This window comes from Pristis pectinata, chromosome 6, assembly GCF_009764475.1.
Source record: "Pristis pectinata isolate sPriPec2 chromosome 6, sPriPec2.1.pri, whole genome shotgun sequence".
Taxonomy (NCBI): Eukaryota; Metazoa; Chordata; class Chondrichthyes; order Rhinopristiformes; family Pristidae; genus Pristis; species Pristis pectinata.
This window is the reverse complement of record NC_067410.1, coordinates 97,619,397-97,639,653: the sequence shown is the minus strand read 5'-3', so window position 1 is coordinate 97,639,653 and position 20,257 is coordinate 97,619,397. Positions and strand designations below refer to the sequence as shown.

Genomic DNA, 20,257 nt, shown 5'->3' with positions numbered 1-20,257 from the left:
TTCCTCAGGGGGCTAAAGAAATTTGGCATGTCCCCTTTGACCCTCACCAATTTTTATAGATGCACTATAGAAAGCATCCTATCCAGATGCATCACAGCTTGGTATGGCAACTGCTGTGCTCAGGACCACAAGAAACTATTGAGATATGGACACAGCTCAGCATATCACAGAAAGCAGCCTCCCCTCCATGGACTCTATCTATATTTCTCACTGCCTCAGTAAAGCAGCCAACATAATAAAAGACCCTGCCCACCCGAGTCATTCTCTCTTCTCCCCCATCCCATCGGGCAGAAGATACAAAGGCCTGAAAGCACGTACCACCGGGCTCAAGGACAGCTTCTACCCCGCTGTTATAAGACTATTGAATGATCCCCGGTACGATAAGATGGACTCTTGATCTCACAATCTACCTTGTTATGACCTTGCACCTTATTGTCTGCCTGCACTGCACTTTCTCTGTAACTGTAACACTTGATTCTGCATTCTGTTATTGTTTTACCTTTTACTACCTCAATGCACTGATGTGCTGAAATGATCTGTATGGATGGCATGCAAAACAAAGTTTTTCACTGTACCTTGGTACATGTGACAATAATAAGCCAATTTAACCAATTTAGTTTCACATGTACACTCTCACAGATTTTCAATGCAGAGAGAAGTACAAAGCCTTTTCCATATTGTTACATAGTCAATACTGGCAATGCGTGGAACGGTGGGTGTGAATCTACATCTTGCTAACACTGGGTGACTTCACACTCTCCATATTCAATGCAGACTCATACAATGACAGAATTTGAAATTTATTTTAATCACTATGCCCCACACTTAAATCAAGGGAAGGTGTTAGATTGTGGGGAAAGTAAATAATATATTAAATGTAGCAATTTATTGAAATAATAGAATTGTAGTATCAAAATATAAAACAAAAGGGGCTACAATCTGAAACCTGGGAGCTTATTCTGAAAACGGGCCATTGACCAATGGTGCACACAACTGATGATCCGTGGTTAGCAGTGATCCAGAACAAATGGAAATCCATTGCAACTAATGATCCAGAACAGCTGCTGAACTAGATCCAGAACAACCAGTGATCCAATTAACAGTAATGCACAGATCCATAGAAAGCATATCTACAACAACCAATGATCCACAGGAAGCAGCAATCCACAGCATCCAGTGGATCCATTCCATGAGAACCATGTTCATCGGATGTGGTGCCATTCTAACTCATTTTTTCATGGAAAAGCAGGAAAAATGTCACATATTATAGCAGAGCGCTGGTTCCATACAGTAAAACCAGAATAGTGTGATACACTTCTTCTCTGAAATTATTGACAACACCACCTGCAACAAAGCCATTCACTGTGAAGTTTTGTGTGGAGAAAGAAACTTGTATCTAAGGCTTGTTTCATCGGTCGAGGCATAGAACATAAAAGTTGGGACTTACGAAACACTAGCGAGGCTGCAGTTGGAGTACAGTGTGCAGTTCTGGTCACCACACAACAGAAAAGAAATGGTTACACTAGAGAGAGTGCAGAAAAGATTCACCAGGATGTTACCCAGATTGAAGGACTTTAGTTATGGAGAGAGATTGGATGGGCTGGGCTTGTTTTCCCTGGAGTGAAGGAGGCTGAGGGACGATCTGAAAGAGGTATATAACATTATGAGAGGCATAGATAAGGGAGATAATCAGAATCTTTTCCCCACTGAAAGGCTATCAAAAGCAGGAGGGCATAGGTTTAATGTAGAGGAAGAAGTTTTAAAGGGGATCTGGAGGGAAAGTGTTTTTACAGAGAGTGGGTGATATCTGGAACATGCTGCCAGCGGAGGTGGTGGAGTCAGATACAATCACTGCGCTAAGAAACATTTAGACAGACCCTGAATTGGCAAGGCAGAGATGGACACAAATCTAATGTAGGTAAAAGGGATTAGTGTAGATGCGTAAAATGGGCCAAAGAGCCTACTTTGGTGTTGTATGACTCTATAACTCTATGGGTCGAGATTAGGTTATAGCCAGCATTATGGCAATGCAGCAGACTGCCTCAATGTAAATTAGATATAATTTTGCATGAAGTTTGACTTAAAAAGAAGTTTGAGCATAGAGCTTGTAGATTCTGAATTTTAGCGCCCCAATATCTGAAGTTGAGTATTGAGCCTTCAATACAATAATACCGAGCAAGCTTGTCATCAGACTCCGAGACCTAGGACTCAACACCTCCCTCTGTAACTGGATCCTTGACTTTCTAACAAACAGACCGCAATCAGTGAGGATAGGCAGCAATACCTCCAGTACGATTATTCTCAACACTGGTGCACCTCAAGGCTGCGTCCTCAGCCCTCTACTATACTCCCTATACACTCATGACTGTGTGGCCAGATTCTGCTCCGTCTACAAGTTTGCAGATGATACTACCGTTGTAGGCCGTATCTCAAACAGCAATGAATCGGAGTACAGGAAGGAGATAGAGAGCTTAGTGGAATGGTGTCATGACAACAACCTTTCCCTCAATGTCAACAAAACTAAAGAGCTGGTCATTGACTTCAGGAAAGGGGGCAGTGTACATACACCTGTCTACATCAATGGTGCTGAGATCAAGAAGGTTGACAGCTTCAAGTTCCTGGGAGTGAACATCACCAACAACCTGTGCTGGACAAACCACGTGGATGCCATGGCCAAGAAAGCTCACCAGTGCCTCTACTTCCTCAGGATGCTAAAGAAATTTGGTTTGTCCCCTTTGACTCTCACCAACTTTTACCAATGCACCATAGAAAGCATCCTATCAAGATGTATCACGGCTTGGTACGGCAACTGCTCTGCCCAAGACCGCAAGAAGCTGCAGAGAGTTGTGGACACAGCCCAGCACATCACGGACACCAGCCTCCCCTCCTTGGACTCTGTCTTTACCTCTTGTTGTCTCGGTGAAGCAGCCAGCATAATCAAAGACCCCACCCACCCAGGACATTCTCTCTTCTCTACTCTTCCATCGGGTAGGGCACGTACCACCAGACTTAAGGACAGCTTCTACCCCACTATGATAAGACTATTGAATGGTTCCCTTATACAATGAGATGGACTATGACCTATGACCTCATGACCTCACGATCTACCTTGTTGTGACCTTGCACCTTATTGCACTGCACTTTCTCTGTAGCTGTGACATTTTACTCTGTACTGCTATTTTTTTTTACCTGTACTACATCAATGCACGCTGTACTAACTTGATGTAACTGCACTGTGTAATGAATTGACCTGTAAGATCGGTTTGTAAGACAAGTTTTTCACTGTACCTCGGTACAAGTGACAATAATAAACCAATACCAATACCAATATAAGGGGCAGCAGGTTATTGCACTACTCAAACCCTAACAAATCATATCATGCATATGTTTTAATCCTCTTTTGCTACCTTACTCTAACTTTGGGACATACAAAGGTGAGTTGAAGAAAATACAAGAAATCGCTTGGATATGAGTGCTGTACCTTTAGGACCATCAGGGCCTGGTGGTCCTTTCTCCGATGGACCCCTCTCTCCTTTTTCTCCCAGAGCACCAGGAGGACCAACTCTGCCTTGAGATCCAGGATTACCTGCGAGTACCACCATTGAAAATTTACATTTCATCACAGAATCAGTTTGCTGCTGTTAGATAAGGAACAACTCCAATAGACAATTCAACATAAACAGCATCACCGAGTAAGGAAAGCCCCTGATACACATCACAGAACTGTGAATTTTCTAAACTATTGAGATAATCCAAGTAACCAGCCTCAACCAGCACCTATGCGATCTGTGACTAATCTGAAGTTTTATATTCAGTTGTTCTGCCAAACTCATTTTGTTTAATTTAAATGTGACTAAAAAGGCAAACATGGTGGGAAGAACACATTCCTGACTTTATATGATTTACTACTATTATCATTGCTTGAGAAATACTTACCCTAAGAACCTAGTATCTTCCTTATTATTCAACTATTTAAGGTGTGTGTGTGTGTGTGTGTGTGTGTGTGTATGTGCGCGCGCGTGCGCAAGTGTCTGTGTGTTTACGTAATGAGGGCAATGTTCTGAATATAAAAAGGCAACATTGAATGATAAGACCAGCATAACAATTTTTAGAACATTTAGCTTGAGCTCCACAATTTTGTTGGTGCAATATTGGTTTTGACCTTCCTGCCAGATCTTACCTTGAGCACCTGGCTGCCCAAACCTTCCTCTTTCACCACAAAGCCCTGGGGGTCCTGGGACATTCATGCATTCACCATTCTGTCCTTTTGCACCTGAAGAAGAGACAATTGGAGAATGATTGAAGCAATACCATGACTGTGATTGTAAAAGCCATCTCGGATCAAATCCACCTTAATAGCGTTACAATGGAGCCACTTGTGGGAACAAAGGTGTAATCTTCTCCAATTGACCTCGAGACCACTGAGGTGAGGCATGGTTAAATAAAGCCAAAGGCTGGATCTTCACTGGCCTTTCCTTGAAAGCCTCCTAATGCTGAGCATGGAATACAGTGACAGACAGAGGCTGAGGAGCAATTCCTTTCTTAACTTCTTAGGCACTCTACATTTTGGCTCAGTATAAATATTAGACCATGCAAAGATTACTGTAGGGAAGTACGTGGTTTAAGATTCAGTGGGTAATTTTAGTTGACACAAAAATTTAAACTTACATGAATTTCAAACCATCATACAAACCTGGGGGACCACAATGTCCCTGAAGGCCAGGTTCTCCACGCTCGCCTTTGGGACCTCGTGCACCTGTAGGTCCAGACTCAGATGGTCCTGGGAATCCCATAGGTCCTGGGATACCTGGGACACCTGGGGCACCGCGAGGACCTGGCTCACCTTGTGGTGGAAATTTCATCTGCAAGTAAAAGATTTTTTAAAAAAATTATCATTCAATATACCTCACATTTAAATAATACAATGATACAGACCCATTGATGTTTTAGGATACAGAATTCAGACAGCTATGTTAGAAAATGAACACATTAAAATGTCAAATAGGCATTTTGAACATTCATCCTTGGGAATGTGGATAATACATGCACAGCTTGTCCTTAATGCCCATCCCACACTGTTCTTGAACTGCTGCAGTGCAGTACTCCCACAGTGATATTAGATAAGACCCGACCCAGTACTGATGAAGGAACAGTCAAATGCAACCTGTAGCGTATGTCTCAATGGGGATGATCTTTCCCTGCATCTCTTGGCCATTTGGATAATGAAAGCTGTGGGTGTACAACTTGATGACTCCCTCATTATGTCGAACATTCCCAGGTTTCTGGCATTTTGGGATGAGGCTTTATAGGGATAGGCAACAGAATCTGGCTTACGACCTCTCAACTCTTCAACATGAGAGATGCATCCCGGCAAAGCATGTATAGGAAAGGGGGTTATATAGAAATACATTTAAAGAGCATGGCAATAGTGAAGTACGGGCTTCTGAGATCATATTTGGATTTATTCCTCTTTTTGATTTTTGAAGCTTTGTGCCAGTTGCTCTGTGAATTCATCCCACCTTCCATTGGCAGAAATAATGGATCCCATCACACTGACAGCTGGCCAGAGTTTCCTTAGGAAAAAAATGGTAGGCTGCAGTGTGCATGTCATCACATTCCAAGCATCCTTGCCTCTGCACTGCAGTGTTGGAATATGGAATCTGCAGGAGCTCAGATGCAAGACTTCTCAGTCCACCCCTAGACTCAACATTAACTCTCATGGAATTCTATAAGCTGCTGTGCTTATAGGGTGGATACACTTTGTATCTGGTTCCCCAACTTTCTTCTTATGTGGTTCCTTGGAGTCGACAATGACTTTTTTCACTCCAGTTCTATGGGTTCGGTGGTGACTATTGAGGTCAACGTGGGATTGGGGTGGGAGGTGCCAATCTAGTTCCTCCACCCACAATCACAGCCCATGATCTGCCCACACCTGTGTGTACCTGGGCCTGATACAAGAGGCCTCTGCATCCTGCAAGGGAAGTGCTAAAGAAAGATGGACAGATTTCTTTATCTCAGTCTACAAGTCCCTTGCCCTTTGTCAGAGGAAATTCAGAGGGGAACGTGTGACCAGTGAGCAAATGGTAAAAGCAAGTAACAGGTTGAAAGTATTGACTCAATGATTCTAAATTACTACTGAGCTAAAAAATGAAATGCAAGTTAACAAAGAATATATAATGCATAAATAATTGCAAACATGACCAACAATAAACTGAAGGACAACTATCTAAAAATATTAATTTATCTTCCCTGTTACCTCCTAAATAATCATTCCACTAGATCAATGGGATCCTGGAACCTGCTCCTGCCCTATATATGTTTCAGCACAGATTCTCCAGTGTCAAGCTGGGAAATCCAAACAAGACTGGGTCCCACGAATAGACTCGAGTGGCAGAGCAAGCTGATAGACTTGGCCCTTCTAATCTCTCCATAATTTCCACACTTCTGCATGCCATTGAGTGGTAAATGGGCTTCAACGACTGAATGCTGATGGTAACAGTTAAATTGCTGCTATTTTAGGTTATCAGAAGCTACTTCGGGTACTGTCTGCCCATGACCGAATGGAGAAGAACAGAGTGTCTTATGTGGCATGATGGAAGCCTTAGGTGGAGGATGGTTTGGTCAGTCACGTCAAAGACTTCAGACAGGTCAAGAAGAATGAGGAGGGATCATCAATTAGTTTCATAATCACACAGGCCATCACATAACATTTTGATAAAACTTGTTTTGAACTTTGGCAGGTGAGAAAAACAAATCAGAAGAACTCAAAGAAGCAGCTCCAGGAAAGATAGTGACACCTTTGGGAGTTTGTTCCTTCTGAGGGGAAGGTGATGACGGCTGCCTTGATGGAGAAGGGAGAGAGGACCATTCACAATAAAGCTGACACAGTGGTCAGGGTGTTGAAATTCAGTGGGAATTGGGTCAAGGGAGCAAGTGGTAGATGAGTTTGGAGAAGGTTCTCCCACCCACCTACATACTAGGTGCAATTTACAGTGGGCAATTAACCTACCGACATTCATTTTTGGGAGCCGAGAGGAAACTGGAGAACCTGGAGGAAACCCACATGGTCACAGGGAGAACATGCAAACTCCACACAGACAGCACAAATGGTCAGAACTGAACCTGGGTCGCTGGTGCTGTGAGGCAGTGGCTCCACTAGCCATGCCACTGTGCTGCCATAATGTCTTTATCTCAATCCACAAGTCATTTGCCCTTTGTCAGGGGAGATTCAGAGCGGAAAATGTGACCAGTGAGCAAATGGTTAAAAACAAATAACAGGTTGAAAGTACTGACGGGGTCACCCTTGATTCCACGGGGTCCTTGCAGGCCTGGTTGACCAGATGTTCCATCCCTTCCTGGTTCTCCTGTATTTCCAGGGAAGCCTGGATAACCCTTGTCTCCTTTTTCACCTTGTTCACCATTGTTCCCTGGATCACCCTTCGGTCCTGGTGCTCCCTCAGAACCAGGAGGCCCTGGAGAACCCTAGAATTTTTTCATTGGAACAAAATTAAATCAATTAATTTAGAATGGAAAAAAAGACGGGAAATTTCATTCAGAGAAAATAACGGCCTTCTTTGTAGGGGAAACAAATTGCAGGCCTTCTCTTTGAGTTTTACTGCCAGAATTCAGTTTTTAATTTTGTGGCGGGATGGTGTGCACATTGAAGGGTTGTTGGGATGAACCAGCTTTTGTTAATAACCAACTTTTGTAGGAAGGGGTTACATTAAAATCATTCATCTTTCAATGCAGCAGCCTTAACATGAAGGAAATCGATGAGTCACAAGTTGATGTTGGTTACTTTGTCACTGTTACCAGATATTTAGACGGTTTAACTTTCCACTGGGTAGTACATGTTCTACTTTATTTTTGATTGGACTTCAGTCACTGTTAATGAAAGGTCCCTGTACAAGCCATGTTCCTGACTAAGGCCACATTGAAACCAATGGGAGAAAGTCAGGCAAAAGAAAAGAGAGTTATCACTAGTGTCTTCTTAAGTCATTTTAATCAGTTATCTCTACACTGGGAGCTCAACTTCAGTTTGACTTTAGGGCAATGGGAACTGAAGGGAAAGGAGAGGGGCAAATGAGAAGAGTCTTACCGGGAAACCAGTCCTTCCATTTTCACCTGGAAAACCAGGATTTCCCTTTGGGCCTGGAAAAGCAATTCTACCTAAAGTGGAAACAACACAGGTGATGTATAACAAGGTCAATGACACCACACAAGCTGCTCAGGTTATTCAAATTATTCAATCCTTAGATTTTAGGAAGATGGTAAACACTAATGAAAAGGCATTCTGGGATTTTCATGATATAACTTTTAGTTCAAGTTCAAGCTTAATGTTGTCACAAATGCCATGAAAATTAGCTTTTTGCAGCAGCAGCACAGTACATTACAAGACGAGGACAAACATAAGTTAACATAAACTTAATTTGACATAAACTATACATAACTTACATGTGCAAAACAAACAACAAAATAAGCATAACGACATTAGTCCAAGATTGAGAGAGAGAGAAAAAAATACAGTAACATGTTACACACAATTAATTGTAAAAAAAATATTGGATATCTCTTGCAACACACAAAGCGCTGGAGGAACTCAGCGGGTCAGGCAGCATCTATGGAGGGAAATGGACAGTTAACATTTTGGATTGAGACCCTTCATCAGGACTGGAAAGAAAGAGGGAAGATAACTAACAGAAAAGGGTGAGGGGAGGGGTGGAGTGAGAGTTGGTGGGTGATAGGTGGATCCAGGTGAGGGGGAAAGATAGGCAGGTGAGGGAGGGAAATGATGTAAGAAGCTGGGAGGTGATAGGCGGAAGTGACAAAGGGCTGAAGAAGGTGGAATCTGATTGGAGGACAGTGGACCATGGAATAAAGGAAGGACGTGAGGAGGGGAACCGGAGGAAGGAATGTGTGGGTGAGGGGCAGATCGAGAGGATGGAGGAGGGGAAAGAAATGGGGTAATGGGGGCTAGTGGGAGAAGGGAAAAAAGAAGACAGAGGGGATTGTTTACCAGAAGTGAGAAGTTGATGTTCATGCTTTCAGGTTGGAGACTATCAAGGTGGAATATGAGGTGTTCCTCTAATCTGTGTCTAGCCTTAACTTGGCAATAGAGGACGCTGTGGACGCCCATGACGGTGTGGGAATGAGAAGTGGAATTAAAATGGCTGGCCACCGGGAGATCCCAGCTGGTTTAGCGGATGGAGCGAAGGTGCTCGACAAAGCGATCCCCCAACCTACGTCGGGTCTCACTGATGTAGAGAAGGCTGCACCGGGAGCACCAGATGCAATAAATGACACTGATGGATTCACATATGAAGTGTTGTCGCACCTGGAAGGACTGTTTAGGGCCCTGAATGGTGGTGAGGGAGGAGGTGTAGGGGCATGTGTAACACTTAGTGCGGACGCAGGGATAAGTGCCTGGAGTGAGATCGGTGGGGCGGGACGAGCGGACAAGGGATTCACGGAGAGAGTGATCCCTGCAGAAAGCTGAAAGGGGAGGGGAGGGGAAAGGCGTGCCTGGTGGTGGGATCCTGTTGGAGATGGAAGTTGTGGAGAATATGTTGGATGTGTAGGCTCGTGGGGTGATAGGCTGGATATTTTAATTCCACTTCCCATTACCACACCGTCATGTGTGTCCACAGCCTCCTTTATCTTCCAATTTTTTTTGTAGGAATTGATTAGGAAAGGAGTCACCATGAACTGCAGGCTACATTTTTCAGTCGTGGTCGCAAGGAAAATATGGCTTTCAAACTCAACAACTTTTTTCTCATCATTCTTGTTTTCCTGTATTTTTACTGCTATACTAGACAACATATTTATTTATTAGTCACATGTACATCGAAACACACAGTGAAATGCGTCCTTTTGCATTACTGAGAATGTGCTGGGGGCAGCCCGCAAGTGTCGCCACTCTTCTGGCACCAACATCTCCTAACCTGTAGGTCTTTGGAATGTGGGAGGAAACCAGAGCACCCAGAGGAAGCCCACTCAGACACACGGGGAGAACATACAAAATCCTTACAGACAGCAGCGGGAATTGAACATGGTTGCTGGCGCTGTAATACCGTTACGCTAACCGCTACACTACCGTGCTGCCTAAATGTTCTTCACTACATTCAAGACCTTCTTGCCACCTTCTCAGTCTCATTGCCATCCCCACTTCTTCCTCTGTGTATTCCCCCTCCCCACATATGCTTCCTTCTTCCTTGCTCTGCCTTCAGTCAATGGACTCTCACTCCCTCTCTCCCAGGGTGGTAGAAATACACCAGATCAAGACCAATTGTTTACCACATGCTTGCCTCTCACATCTGTTATCTCAACATTTAATCACTTTCACAATTCAACCTTCTCCCCCAAAATTAATTTAAATTAGAATGAAAAATGCTATTCAGTCTTTCTGCCTTTGCTCTCTACCTTTTTGCAATGTGTCTCTCTATTATTATGAGTTTCCTGAATTAAATTAGTCACATCTTCCAATTGACAAAAAATAACGATGATCATAGGCATTCTGTTTGGTCTAAACTTTAGTCCTGACATTGCAATTAGAAAGGACTTCTTTAATCTTAAGTCACTTTCCGAAATCAATAAAATGAAAAATCTACTCAAAAAATCTGTAATTTGTAGCTAACAAGCCCCCTATGCTTCCTATGTAAAAAGTATTGTTTTATTCATTATGAGATTGGGATCAGCTGTTAGGAGGGATCCACAGAGAAAAATGGGACTTTTGAGATCTGTCTTTTATATTTCAATTTTGTAGGTGTCATTGCCAAGGCTATTTCCAGTTGAGAATATTATATCATTACATTGTGTTATTGGATTAGATTTTCTTTGCAGATGAAGCACAACATATAATCCAGCAAGGTATTACACAGGTAAAGGTATTTACATGCATCAAACATCAATCAATGTTTTACCAGGTTCTCCAGGAGGCCCGCGAGGCCCGGGAGGGCCAGGATGTGGAACGCCATTGCATATATCACAGAGTTCACCTTTATCACCTGTAAGCACACAATCACCGAGCTAAATGTTACTTCCAAAAGCACAGGTGAGTTGGGGTTATGTCAGAGGTTAAAATGCAAAGAACTAAACAGGAGCTGAACCCACAGACATTCTTACAGCAAGCAGGCTAATTATTTAAGTACTAGAATATGGTTGTTATATTAAAAGATAGCATGATACTTGCCTTCACTTTCGCAGTTATTCTGGTTCTCAACCCCAAGTGGCCATATTTTCCAGGCTTTGGAAAACAAAAGCTAAAAGCAGCCACAAAGGGCTGAATCCACGATGTGTCTGCTTCTGCCGCCCTGCTTCTGGGTCAGGAGGATTATTAGGAGAACCTCCCACAAGTTCTACAAAATTATAAGTGAAACCCAACCATTTCCTCTCTGAAAGTGTTCCAACTTCTCCAGCATTGGATCCTCAACCAGAAGCACTGTGCTCTCAAACAGACTTAATGCTATCAAGGCAACCATGGTCCCTACCAGGGCACCCACTACCAAATTGGGAGCCCTGCCATGATCAACAGATGACCCACCTCCCTGATCTGTATGGCGAATCTACAACCAACATCTCTGCTTTCCCTCCCAGGTTTACTGACTCCATAAACTAACCACTTCTCCCTAAATTCCTTTTCAAGTTAACCGGAGGAAGTTTGAGCCTGTCATTACATTATGTATTCAACAGCAGGCAAACAGTGAGTCAGAGTCAGAGAGCAATACAGCTTGGTAACAGGCCCTTCGGCCCACTGAGTCCATGCCGACCCATTTACACAAGTTGTACATTCATTTTATAAATTATTTTTTACATTTAAAATGTTTTTAAAAATTCTTTTGTGAGCAATAAAAATGTAGATGCCACATGAACGAATTTCAAATTAGAGAAGTGTATTTCACCACTGTGAGGAGGTGTAGGATTAATAAACTATAACTGTATTCATATCTTAAAATGGATGAGAATTATGGTTGCTCGAAATACTGATATAAAAAGTGTCCTTCAGGCCAGAACAGCCACACCACTGCTTTCCTGGGCTGGGTGCTGTGTGGTAATTGCTGTGTCTGGAACTTAATTGGTTTCCCATTATGTTTGACAATGGAGATGATAGTCAATCTTAACGTGAAATGGGAAGGCTGTCTCAAACAATGAAGGTGATACCTGCCTTTGTCTCACCCGATTGCAAAACGATTAGCTGAACCTGGGGTGTGAGGCTGCTCTGTGTCCATCTGCAGTAGCCCTCTGTCCGTTTTCTGCTCAACCCAGGACTGTGGAGCCTGGCTAATTAAAGGGTGTGTGACAATGTTTGTATAAATAACTGCTTACTCCTTTGTACTTTGGAGAACTCTGCAGCAGGCTCCACGATAGAGTAAGGAAATTTCTCCCCAGCAATATATTGCTAAATAAACACATTTGAAGTAAACTGTGGCACTGTGTGATCTTCCAACAGACAGAAGGGGAACTTCAAAATTGGGTTAACAATTTGGCGAGCCAGCCAGGAGTCCAAGACGAGGTTTCAGAAGCGGCGTGAGCGATCGACAGGGACAACGACTACCTGAGATGGAAGGGCCCACAAGGTAAACTTCACTTGATCCTCTCGGGCAGCCAGACTCCTGACCAATCCCTTCGCTTATTGAAAATCCTCTTGACGGACTCCTCGTGAACCTGTCTGAGTGCCACAGGTAAGAGACTGGGGTTAAATCAAGGTTATTCGAGGTTCATTGTGGTTTGCCTTGGCAAGTTTTATATGTTTGGGCTTGGACACCCCTGTTACTGTCAAGGTTCATTTGTGGTTTGCCTGGGGCAAGTTTTATATGATTGGGCTTGGACGCCCCTGTTAACATGTCAAGGGTCATTAAGGTTTGGGGTTCAAGTCCATAGTCAGGGTTAGTTTAAGTTCACGAATTTTAAAGTTTAGAGCTCTAAGTATTGAGATTGGTTCTCCGGTACTGCCACCCTGCTTAGACCGGTTCTTAAGAGGCGAAATTCCCCACGCAAAGGTCAGGAACCTGAAGTGGGTGAAGAAAGAGACCGATCTTAAGGTAATCGCAGTGATCTTTACCGTATGGTTAAAGAAAAAGGAGAGAGAGAGAGAGAGTAGAAAAAAATGGGACAAACTCTCAATAAGTCTGGGTCCCATACCCCCACTATATGAAACTATGTAAAGACGATCCGAAAAAATGAGTATATACTTCTGCAAATTATTGGGCATGCCCCAATAAAAAATTGGGAAATGAATCATGACCATTAGGGGGAACTGGGATTTGGATAAGTGCCAAAAGGCAGAAAAGGTGATTGGGAAAGCAATACTGGGGAAAAATGGCAAATATAATGTCTACTTGGAGAACAATGGCCGAAGACCTAACAAATAGATCTAAACAGAATAGTTGGGAACATAATGCACGTAGAAGAGAGATAATGTATGTGATGAGAAAGGCAATCCCAAGAGCTGGGAAGTTCTGAGTCTCAGTGCAGAGACCACGATGCGGAGGGAAGCCGAAGGGAAAGGGAAGGGATTAGATCAGAAGAATGAGGAAAAATGTAAGAAATAGTAATAAAAAGAATAATAGCAAGGAGAAAGTGGAGGTACCTCCCGACCTGTCTGGTGTGCCCTTGTTGTTCCAAGATAACGATACGGACGAGAGTGAGGAGGATTGGAGGGGTTGACCCACAGCCCCTATCTACCCCCCAATCTCACTGCTGCCCCCATATAATGTGGCTAGTCCGCAAACCATTACTGCCAGCCAAGTTCCCGTCACAAGAACAGTCCCTTGACCCTGGTCACATCCTGATCCAGAAATCAGCTCAGGAGAGAGAGGGTGCCTCCGAACGGTTCGAAACCACAGACATATAGCAGAACTTTTTGGTAGGGGACAGATGGACAATGATTACAACTCCGATTCTACCACTAATAATGACGACCTTAGAGGTCCCGACCCATCACCTATGCCGAATAAGGGAAAGGGAATTAAGGCTAAAGGACAGCTCCCCAGTAGGAGTGTCCCCAATCCGATCCAGCCCAAGCGCCTGCTAATCCCACGATCCAAACTTACACCTCTTGGAAACCTCAGGAGATGTGCCTAATCAGAGTCAGGCCGCCCAACCGTAAAACAACCCGGAGGATTTTATAGATTATGTCATTGGGACAATTCAGATGTACCAGGCGCCTGGTACAAGACCTGTGTAGGGTCAATGATATAGTGGGGCCACTGCATCCCGTGGTCCCGAACTCCGCTACCATCCTCAGTAACATCTCGGCCAACTCCTGTATTTTTACACTCATAGATCTCCAGCACGCATTTTTTTGCAATTCCCTTATCCCCCGAATCGCAGTACCTGTTTTGCTTTCACCTTCCAAGGTCAGCAATACACCTGGACGTGTCTCCTGCAAGGTTTTACACACTCCCTGACTATTTTCTCCCAAGTTTTGCACAAACAACTCCAAGAGTTACAACTTTCTGACGAATCCACTGCTGTCCAGTATGTCGATGACCTTTTATTAGCAAGTCCCTCAGAGCCCGCCAACATTGCGGACACCAACAGGTTACTTAACGCACTCCACTCCTGGGGATATGTGATACCTCCACAGAAAGTAAAACGAACCCAGCGCCAGGTAAAATTTCTGGGCACCCTTTTAAGCGCCACTGAGCGGCAGCTCACCCCGAACGTATTGCTCCCATGATTGCTATCCCACCGCCCACTACCCCGAAGGGTATGCGCGCCTTCTTAGGTTTAGTGAATTTCTGCAGGCAGTGGCTACCTAACGTGGCCCTCCTTACTAAGCACCTCACACCCCTGGCTTCAAGTCAGTCCGTGGGACCTTTTGAACTTACGGAGAAACAAAAGGAGGCCTTTGATAAGCTCAAACAGGCCCTTGCCAGTGCCCCAGCCCTGGGACGATCTCTATATGATCGCCCATTCCAGCTTTTTGTGAATGTTCTGGAGGACTGCGCCACAGCCGTCCTTACTCAAGCCCATGGGGATAGAAAAAGACCAGTGGCATATTACTCTACTTGGCTGGACTCGGTTGCTTGGGGACTTCCACCGTGCTCTCAGATGCTTCCGGCAATCTACTCCCTCGTAACAGCAGCCTCCAATATAACCCTGCAATGGTCTGTGGTTGGTTATTCTTCCCATACCGTAACAGCACTCCTGACCTCCCATCAGACCCAACACCTTACCCAGGCCCGCTTAAACCGATATGAGATAGCACTCCTGAATAACCCGCACCTCTCCTTTGCATACTGTACCACCATTAACCCTACCACCTTCCTAGAGACCCCATATGAGGATCTTGAAGACCCACCACATGACTGTTTACTGCGTAACCACTTTTTGACTACACCCCGTCCGGACCTTTCAGATAAAGCCTTCCAGCCAGCAGACTTAAACCTGTATGTCGATGGCAGTTCCTCCGTTTCGGAACAGGGAATGCGCCTTTGCGGTTACGCTATAGTAGATAACTCCCATGTTGTGGAGTCTGCGTCTTTGCAGCCCCCAGTCTCTGTCCAAAAGGCAGAACTTTTTGCCCTTACCAGAGCCTGTGTTTTAGCAAGGACAAAGTAGCTAATATCTTTACTGATTCCCGCTATGCTTTTGGAGTCGCCCATGATTTTGGTCAACTATGGGCGCACAGAGGATTTCTGACGTCTACAGGCAGCCCCATACAGAATGCGGCTTACGTGAAGAACCTCCTTCAAGCCATCCTCCTCCCTAGTAAATTGGCCATCATCAAATGCTCAGCCCACCTCTCAGACGCCTCCCGAATAACACAGGGCAATACAGGGCAGATGCAGAGGCAAAATTGGCAGCACACCGGGGGACTAATATCATTTCGACTGTGGAAAAACAGGCGGTTGCTTATAAACCGACAATAGCAACGCAGGGCACCCCAGACATGGTTACTGTGCAGCACTTACAGGGGGACGCCCCTGACTCAGAAAAACAAGTATGGAAGGCGCATGGGTGTACGCACTCTGCGCCACATGGCCCCTGGACCATTCCAGTTGGTCAAGTATGTATACCTGATTCTTTGTTACCAATGCTTATTGACCGCCTGCATTCTGACACCCACCTTGGCAAGGGGGGAATGAGTAATATTTTACTACGTACCTGGTGGCACCCCAGATTGGAGGAAGCAGCACAAGGCAAAATACGATCATGTTTAATACGCCAACAAACCAATGATGGGAAAGGGGTGAGGTGTGCCGCAGGCAGAACCCCCTTGCCAGGAGGACCTTTTGAATGTATACAACTTGATTTTATTGAATTATCGCTATAACCAATGTCTTATTATTGTTGATGTATTTAGTAGATGGATTGAAGCTTTTCCTACCACTAACGATAAGGCCTCAACAGTGGTGAAATTATTGCTTACAGAGATCATACCAAGGTTTGGGGTACCTCGACAGATTAGTTCAGACAATGGTCCTCACTCCATAGGGAAAATAAATAAGGAGTTGTGTGAAGCACTGCATATCAAACAACAGTTCCATTGCACCTACCACCCTCAGGCAGCGGGTATAGTAGAACGAGCCAACGGCACCCTGAAGAATAAATTAACTAAATTAGTGTCAGAAGACAGGTCTAAACTGGCTGAAGGTTCTCCCATTAGCTTTATACCACATGAGAATTACTCCCCACTCGGCCACCGGGGTGTTGGCTGCCGAAATCGTCTATGGACGCCCGGGAAGAACCCTATGGGATGCTGACACCCAGGTCGACCTTAATATTATGGGGAATGAACTACAAAGATACTTCAGGCAACTTACGACCTCTTTGAAGTTCCTTCATTCACAGGTAAAGAGCGCCTTCACGCAGCAGGAGGGAAAGGATGCGGAGTTGGCTAACCTGAAAATTGGAGAGTTGGTGCTGATACGAGACTGGGAATGACCTAAGCTGGGACCTCGGTGGAAAGGCCCCTTCCAGATACAACTGCAGACCCCTACAGCGGTGAAGGTACAGGGCCAGGAACGCTGGATTCATCTAAGTGACTGTAAACGATGGCCACCAGAGGGAAAATGACGCTTCTTAAATTTGGACTCTTCATCATTACCGGTACTTGTGTGTGGGCATTAGAGGACAATTTATTTTACAAAGCCCATATACAACTGCATGGCAATCGCACCGTTTGCTACCCCTTGGCAGAATCAGTAAAAGGTCTTTTTGTAGCCACACCAAGCTGGAGCCCCAGGACTCTCTTAAGTTATGAATACTCGAAAACAAAGTGCATTGGGCGGTGCTGCCAGGTAAATGTTTGCAAGGAACCACAGCAGACCTAAGCAGCACAACTAGCCACCAGTCCTTCCCCCACTGCTTCAACGGTAAGGGATGGGGTTGTGGGCTAGCGATAGTACAGCACCCGCTATCATGTGCCACCACCACTTGTAGAGAGAGAAACTGTGCATTAAGGGGAGGATGGTTTAGGTGTGAGTGTGCCAACACTAGGTGTGTTGAACTACTTGCAGGGGAGCGATGGGTTTGTGGGGAAGGGAACAGTACCCATGTGAAAGTGTCAAATGTCTCTTTGGAGTGGCTAACCAGGGAACGTTATCTGAGAATTCATGGGAGGAGAGTTGCTGGAATCACCTGGTATTCTCAGATGCCTAGTCCACAGTAAATGGGCAATATAACCTGTTACCTGGCCAAGGAAGGGTATGTGCTCCTTTTCAATGGTACCTATACCACCGCCACCCCCACTCTGCCAGCCTGGTTCGCAATAGGAGCGATTGGGCCAGTCACGGTCCCCTGCCCCCAGAAGGCTCGTATCCGATGAAGACTTGCAGCACGGTCAGTAAGTAAGGAATTCTGCGAAGAATAGATGGATCCTGTGGTAGTGGGATCATCGTTAGGCTATGCGTTTCTGAGTGCTCTCTCTCAAGAGGGTTCGGCAGGGACCATGGCTGCAAACAATTGGAACTACCTCGTCTGTGGACTGACCGTGCTGGGAAACAGCACCATCAAGGGCCTGGAGGCAGTAAACCAGGAAATGGCGGAACTTCGACTTTATGCCCGACAGACCCAATATGCTGTGGACTACCTGTTAGCTCAGAAAGGGGGAGTATGTGCCATAATAGAGGATAAATGTGTCACCAATGTTAGGGATGAGACCTACAATATTTCCCATGCCATTCTGGATATTCAGGAGCAAGTAGATAACGTTGGGCAGGGACTTGCAGGAGGAAAGGGTTGTTTGGGGTGGCTGATGGGAGGGTCAGTGGCATCATACCTGCTGCATGGAGCAATAGGGCTTATAGTTATTATAATAATATGCTGTGTGGTGCTGACCTGCTTGAATACTTGTTGCAAGGTCCTTATTAATAAAATCTCAAGCCCATTCTAAGCACCCCTGTAGGTTACCATAATATGATAAAAGGGGGGAATGAGGAGGTGTAGGCTTAATAAACTATAACTGTGTTCATATCTTAAGATGGATGAGAATTATGGCTGCTCGAAATACTGATTTAAAAAGTGTCCTTCAGGCCAGAACAGCCACACCACTGCTTTCCTGGGCTGGGTGCTGTGTGGTAATTGCTGTGTCTGGAACTTAATTGGATTCCCATTATGTTTGACAATGGAGATGATAGTCAATTTTAATGGGAAATGGGAAGGCTGTCTCAAACAATGAAGGTGATACCTGCCTTTGTCTCACCCGATTGCAAAACGATTAGCTGAACCTGGGGTGTGAGGCTGCTCTGTGTCCATCTGCAGTAGCCCTCTGTCCGTTTTCTGCTCAACCCAGGACTGTGGAGCCTGGCTAATTAAAGTGTACGTGACAATGTTTGAATAAATAACTGCTTACTCCTTTGTACTTCAGAGAACTCCGCAGCAGGCTCCACGATAGAGTAAGGAGATTTCTCCCCAGCAATATATTGCTAAATAAACACATTTGAAGTAAACTGTGGCACTGTGTGATCTTCCAACAGACAGAAGGGGAACTTCAAAATCGGGTTAACAATTGCTTGTGTTGTGCTCTATCTTTTGCTTGTTTTAACTGTATATAAAACAGCAACAATAAAAAAACAAACAAAAAAAATCAATTCACAGATGCCACTGGCTTACCTTTGAATCCTCTTGCACCTTGCAAACCAGCAATACCCTTTGGTCCGGGAGGGCCTGGGCTTCCAGGTTCCCCCTTCACGTAGATAATGTCACCTGAAAAAGTTTACTCAGAATGTTTCATGCCATCTAAAGAGGAAAGGAAATGTGCTCCCTGCAAACCCATTTCATTACTGGTCCTCTCTCCTACACTTTGGGTCATTCCACACCGATTACCTCAGCCTTAATTATGACTTGTTAGCCGTACTCCTGCCAGAATGTGAGTGGGCCATTGAGTGCAGTGGCCTTGCAGATGCCCTGCCTGAGACCTGTAGCATTGCAAGGGTGGTGTCATGAATGAATCATGAAACTACACATTAGGGATTACTTGATGAGAAAGTGGCAGCAGAGGTTTTCAAGCTGTTGTACATGACAGGGTGGAAACATGGGAGAATGTGCACTGATAGTTTTTGTAAATCCACAAGTATTTATTGTAGCTTGGTATTGGTTTATTATTGTCACATGTACTGAGATACAGTGAAAATCTTTTGCAAGTCAACCATAGGGATCATTTCAAAACATAAGTACTTTGACGGAGTATAAGGGAAAAGCAATAACAGACTGTAGAATATACAGTAAGACCATAATACATAGGAGCAGAGTTAGGCCATTTGGCCCATCGAGTCTGCTCTGCCATTCAATCATGGCTGATTTATTTTTCCCTCTCAACTCCATTCTCCTGCCTTCTCCCCGTAACCTTTGACGCCCATTACTAATCAAGAACCTATCAACCTCCACTTTAAATATACCCAATGACTTGGCCTTCACAGCCGTCTGTGGCAATGAATTCCACAGATTAACCACCTTCTGGCTATAGAACTTCTTCCTCATCCTTTTTCTAAAGGGACATCCTTCTATTCTGAGGCTGTGCCCTCTGGTCCTAGACTCTCCTAATCCTGGAAACATCCTCTCCACATCTACTCTATACAGGCCTTTCAATATTCAGTAGTGTTATGGTTACAGAGAAAGTGCAGTGCAGGTAGACAATAAGGTGTAAGGGCCATGATGAAGTAGATTGTGAGGACAAGAGTTCATCTTTACTGTTCAAGACGTCTATTCAAGGGTCTTATAACAGCGGGATCAAAGCTGTCCTAGAACCTGGTGGTACATGTTATCAGCTTTTGTATCTTCTGCCCGATGGAAGGGGGGAGAAGAGAGGATGACT

At 44.6% G+C, this 20,257-nt stretch overlaps 1 protein-coding gene across 1 annotated transcript in view; it reads right to left on the bottom strand.

Annotated features, from left to right (window-relative positions):
* The window catches only part of LOC127571889 (collagen alpha-5(IV) chain-like), a 74,124-nt gene that overhangs the window by 48,710 nt on the left and 5,157 nt on the right, over window positions 1-20,257 (bottom strand). The window contains exons 4-10 of the mRNA XM_052018636.1: window positions 19,057-19,149; window positions 10,920-11,003; window positions 8,099-8,169; window positions 7,294-7,482; window positions 4,694-4,862; window positions 4,181-4,273; window positions 3,482-3,586 (exon numbers count right to left, since the gene is read on the bottom strand). Of these exons, the coding sequence (XP_051874596.1) occupies window positions 3,482-3,586; window positions 4,181-4,273; window positions 4,694-4,862; window positions 7,294-7,482; window positions 8,099-8,169; window positions 10,920-11,003; window positions 19,057-19,149 (804 nt within the window). The remainder of the gene's footprint in view (window positions 1-3,481; window positions 3,587-4,180; window positions 4,274-4,693; window positions 4,863-7,293; window positions 7,483-8,098; window positions 8,170-10,919; window positions 11,004-19,056; window positions 19,150-20,257) is intronic.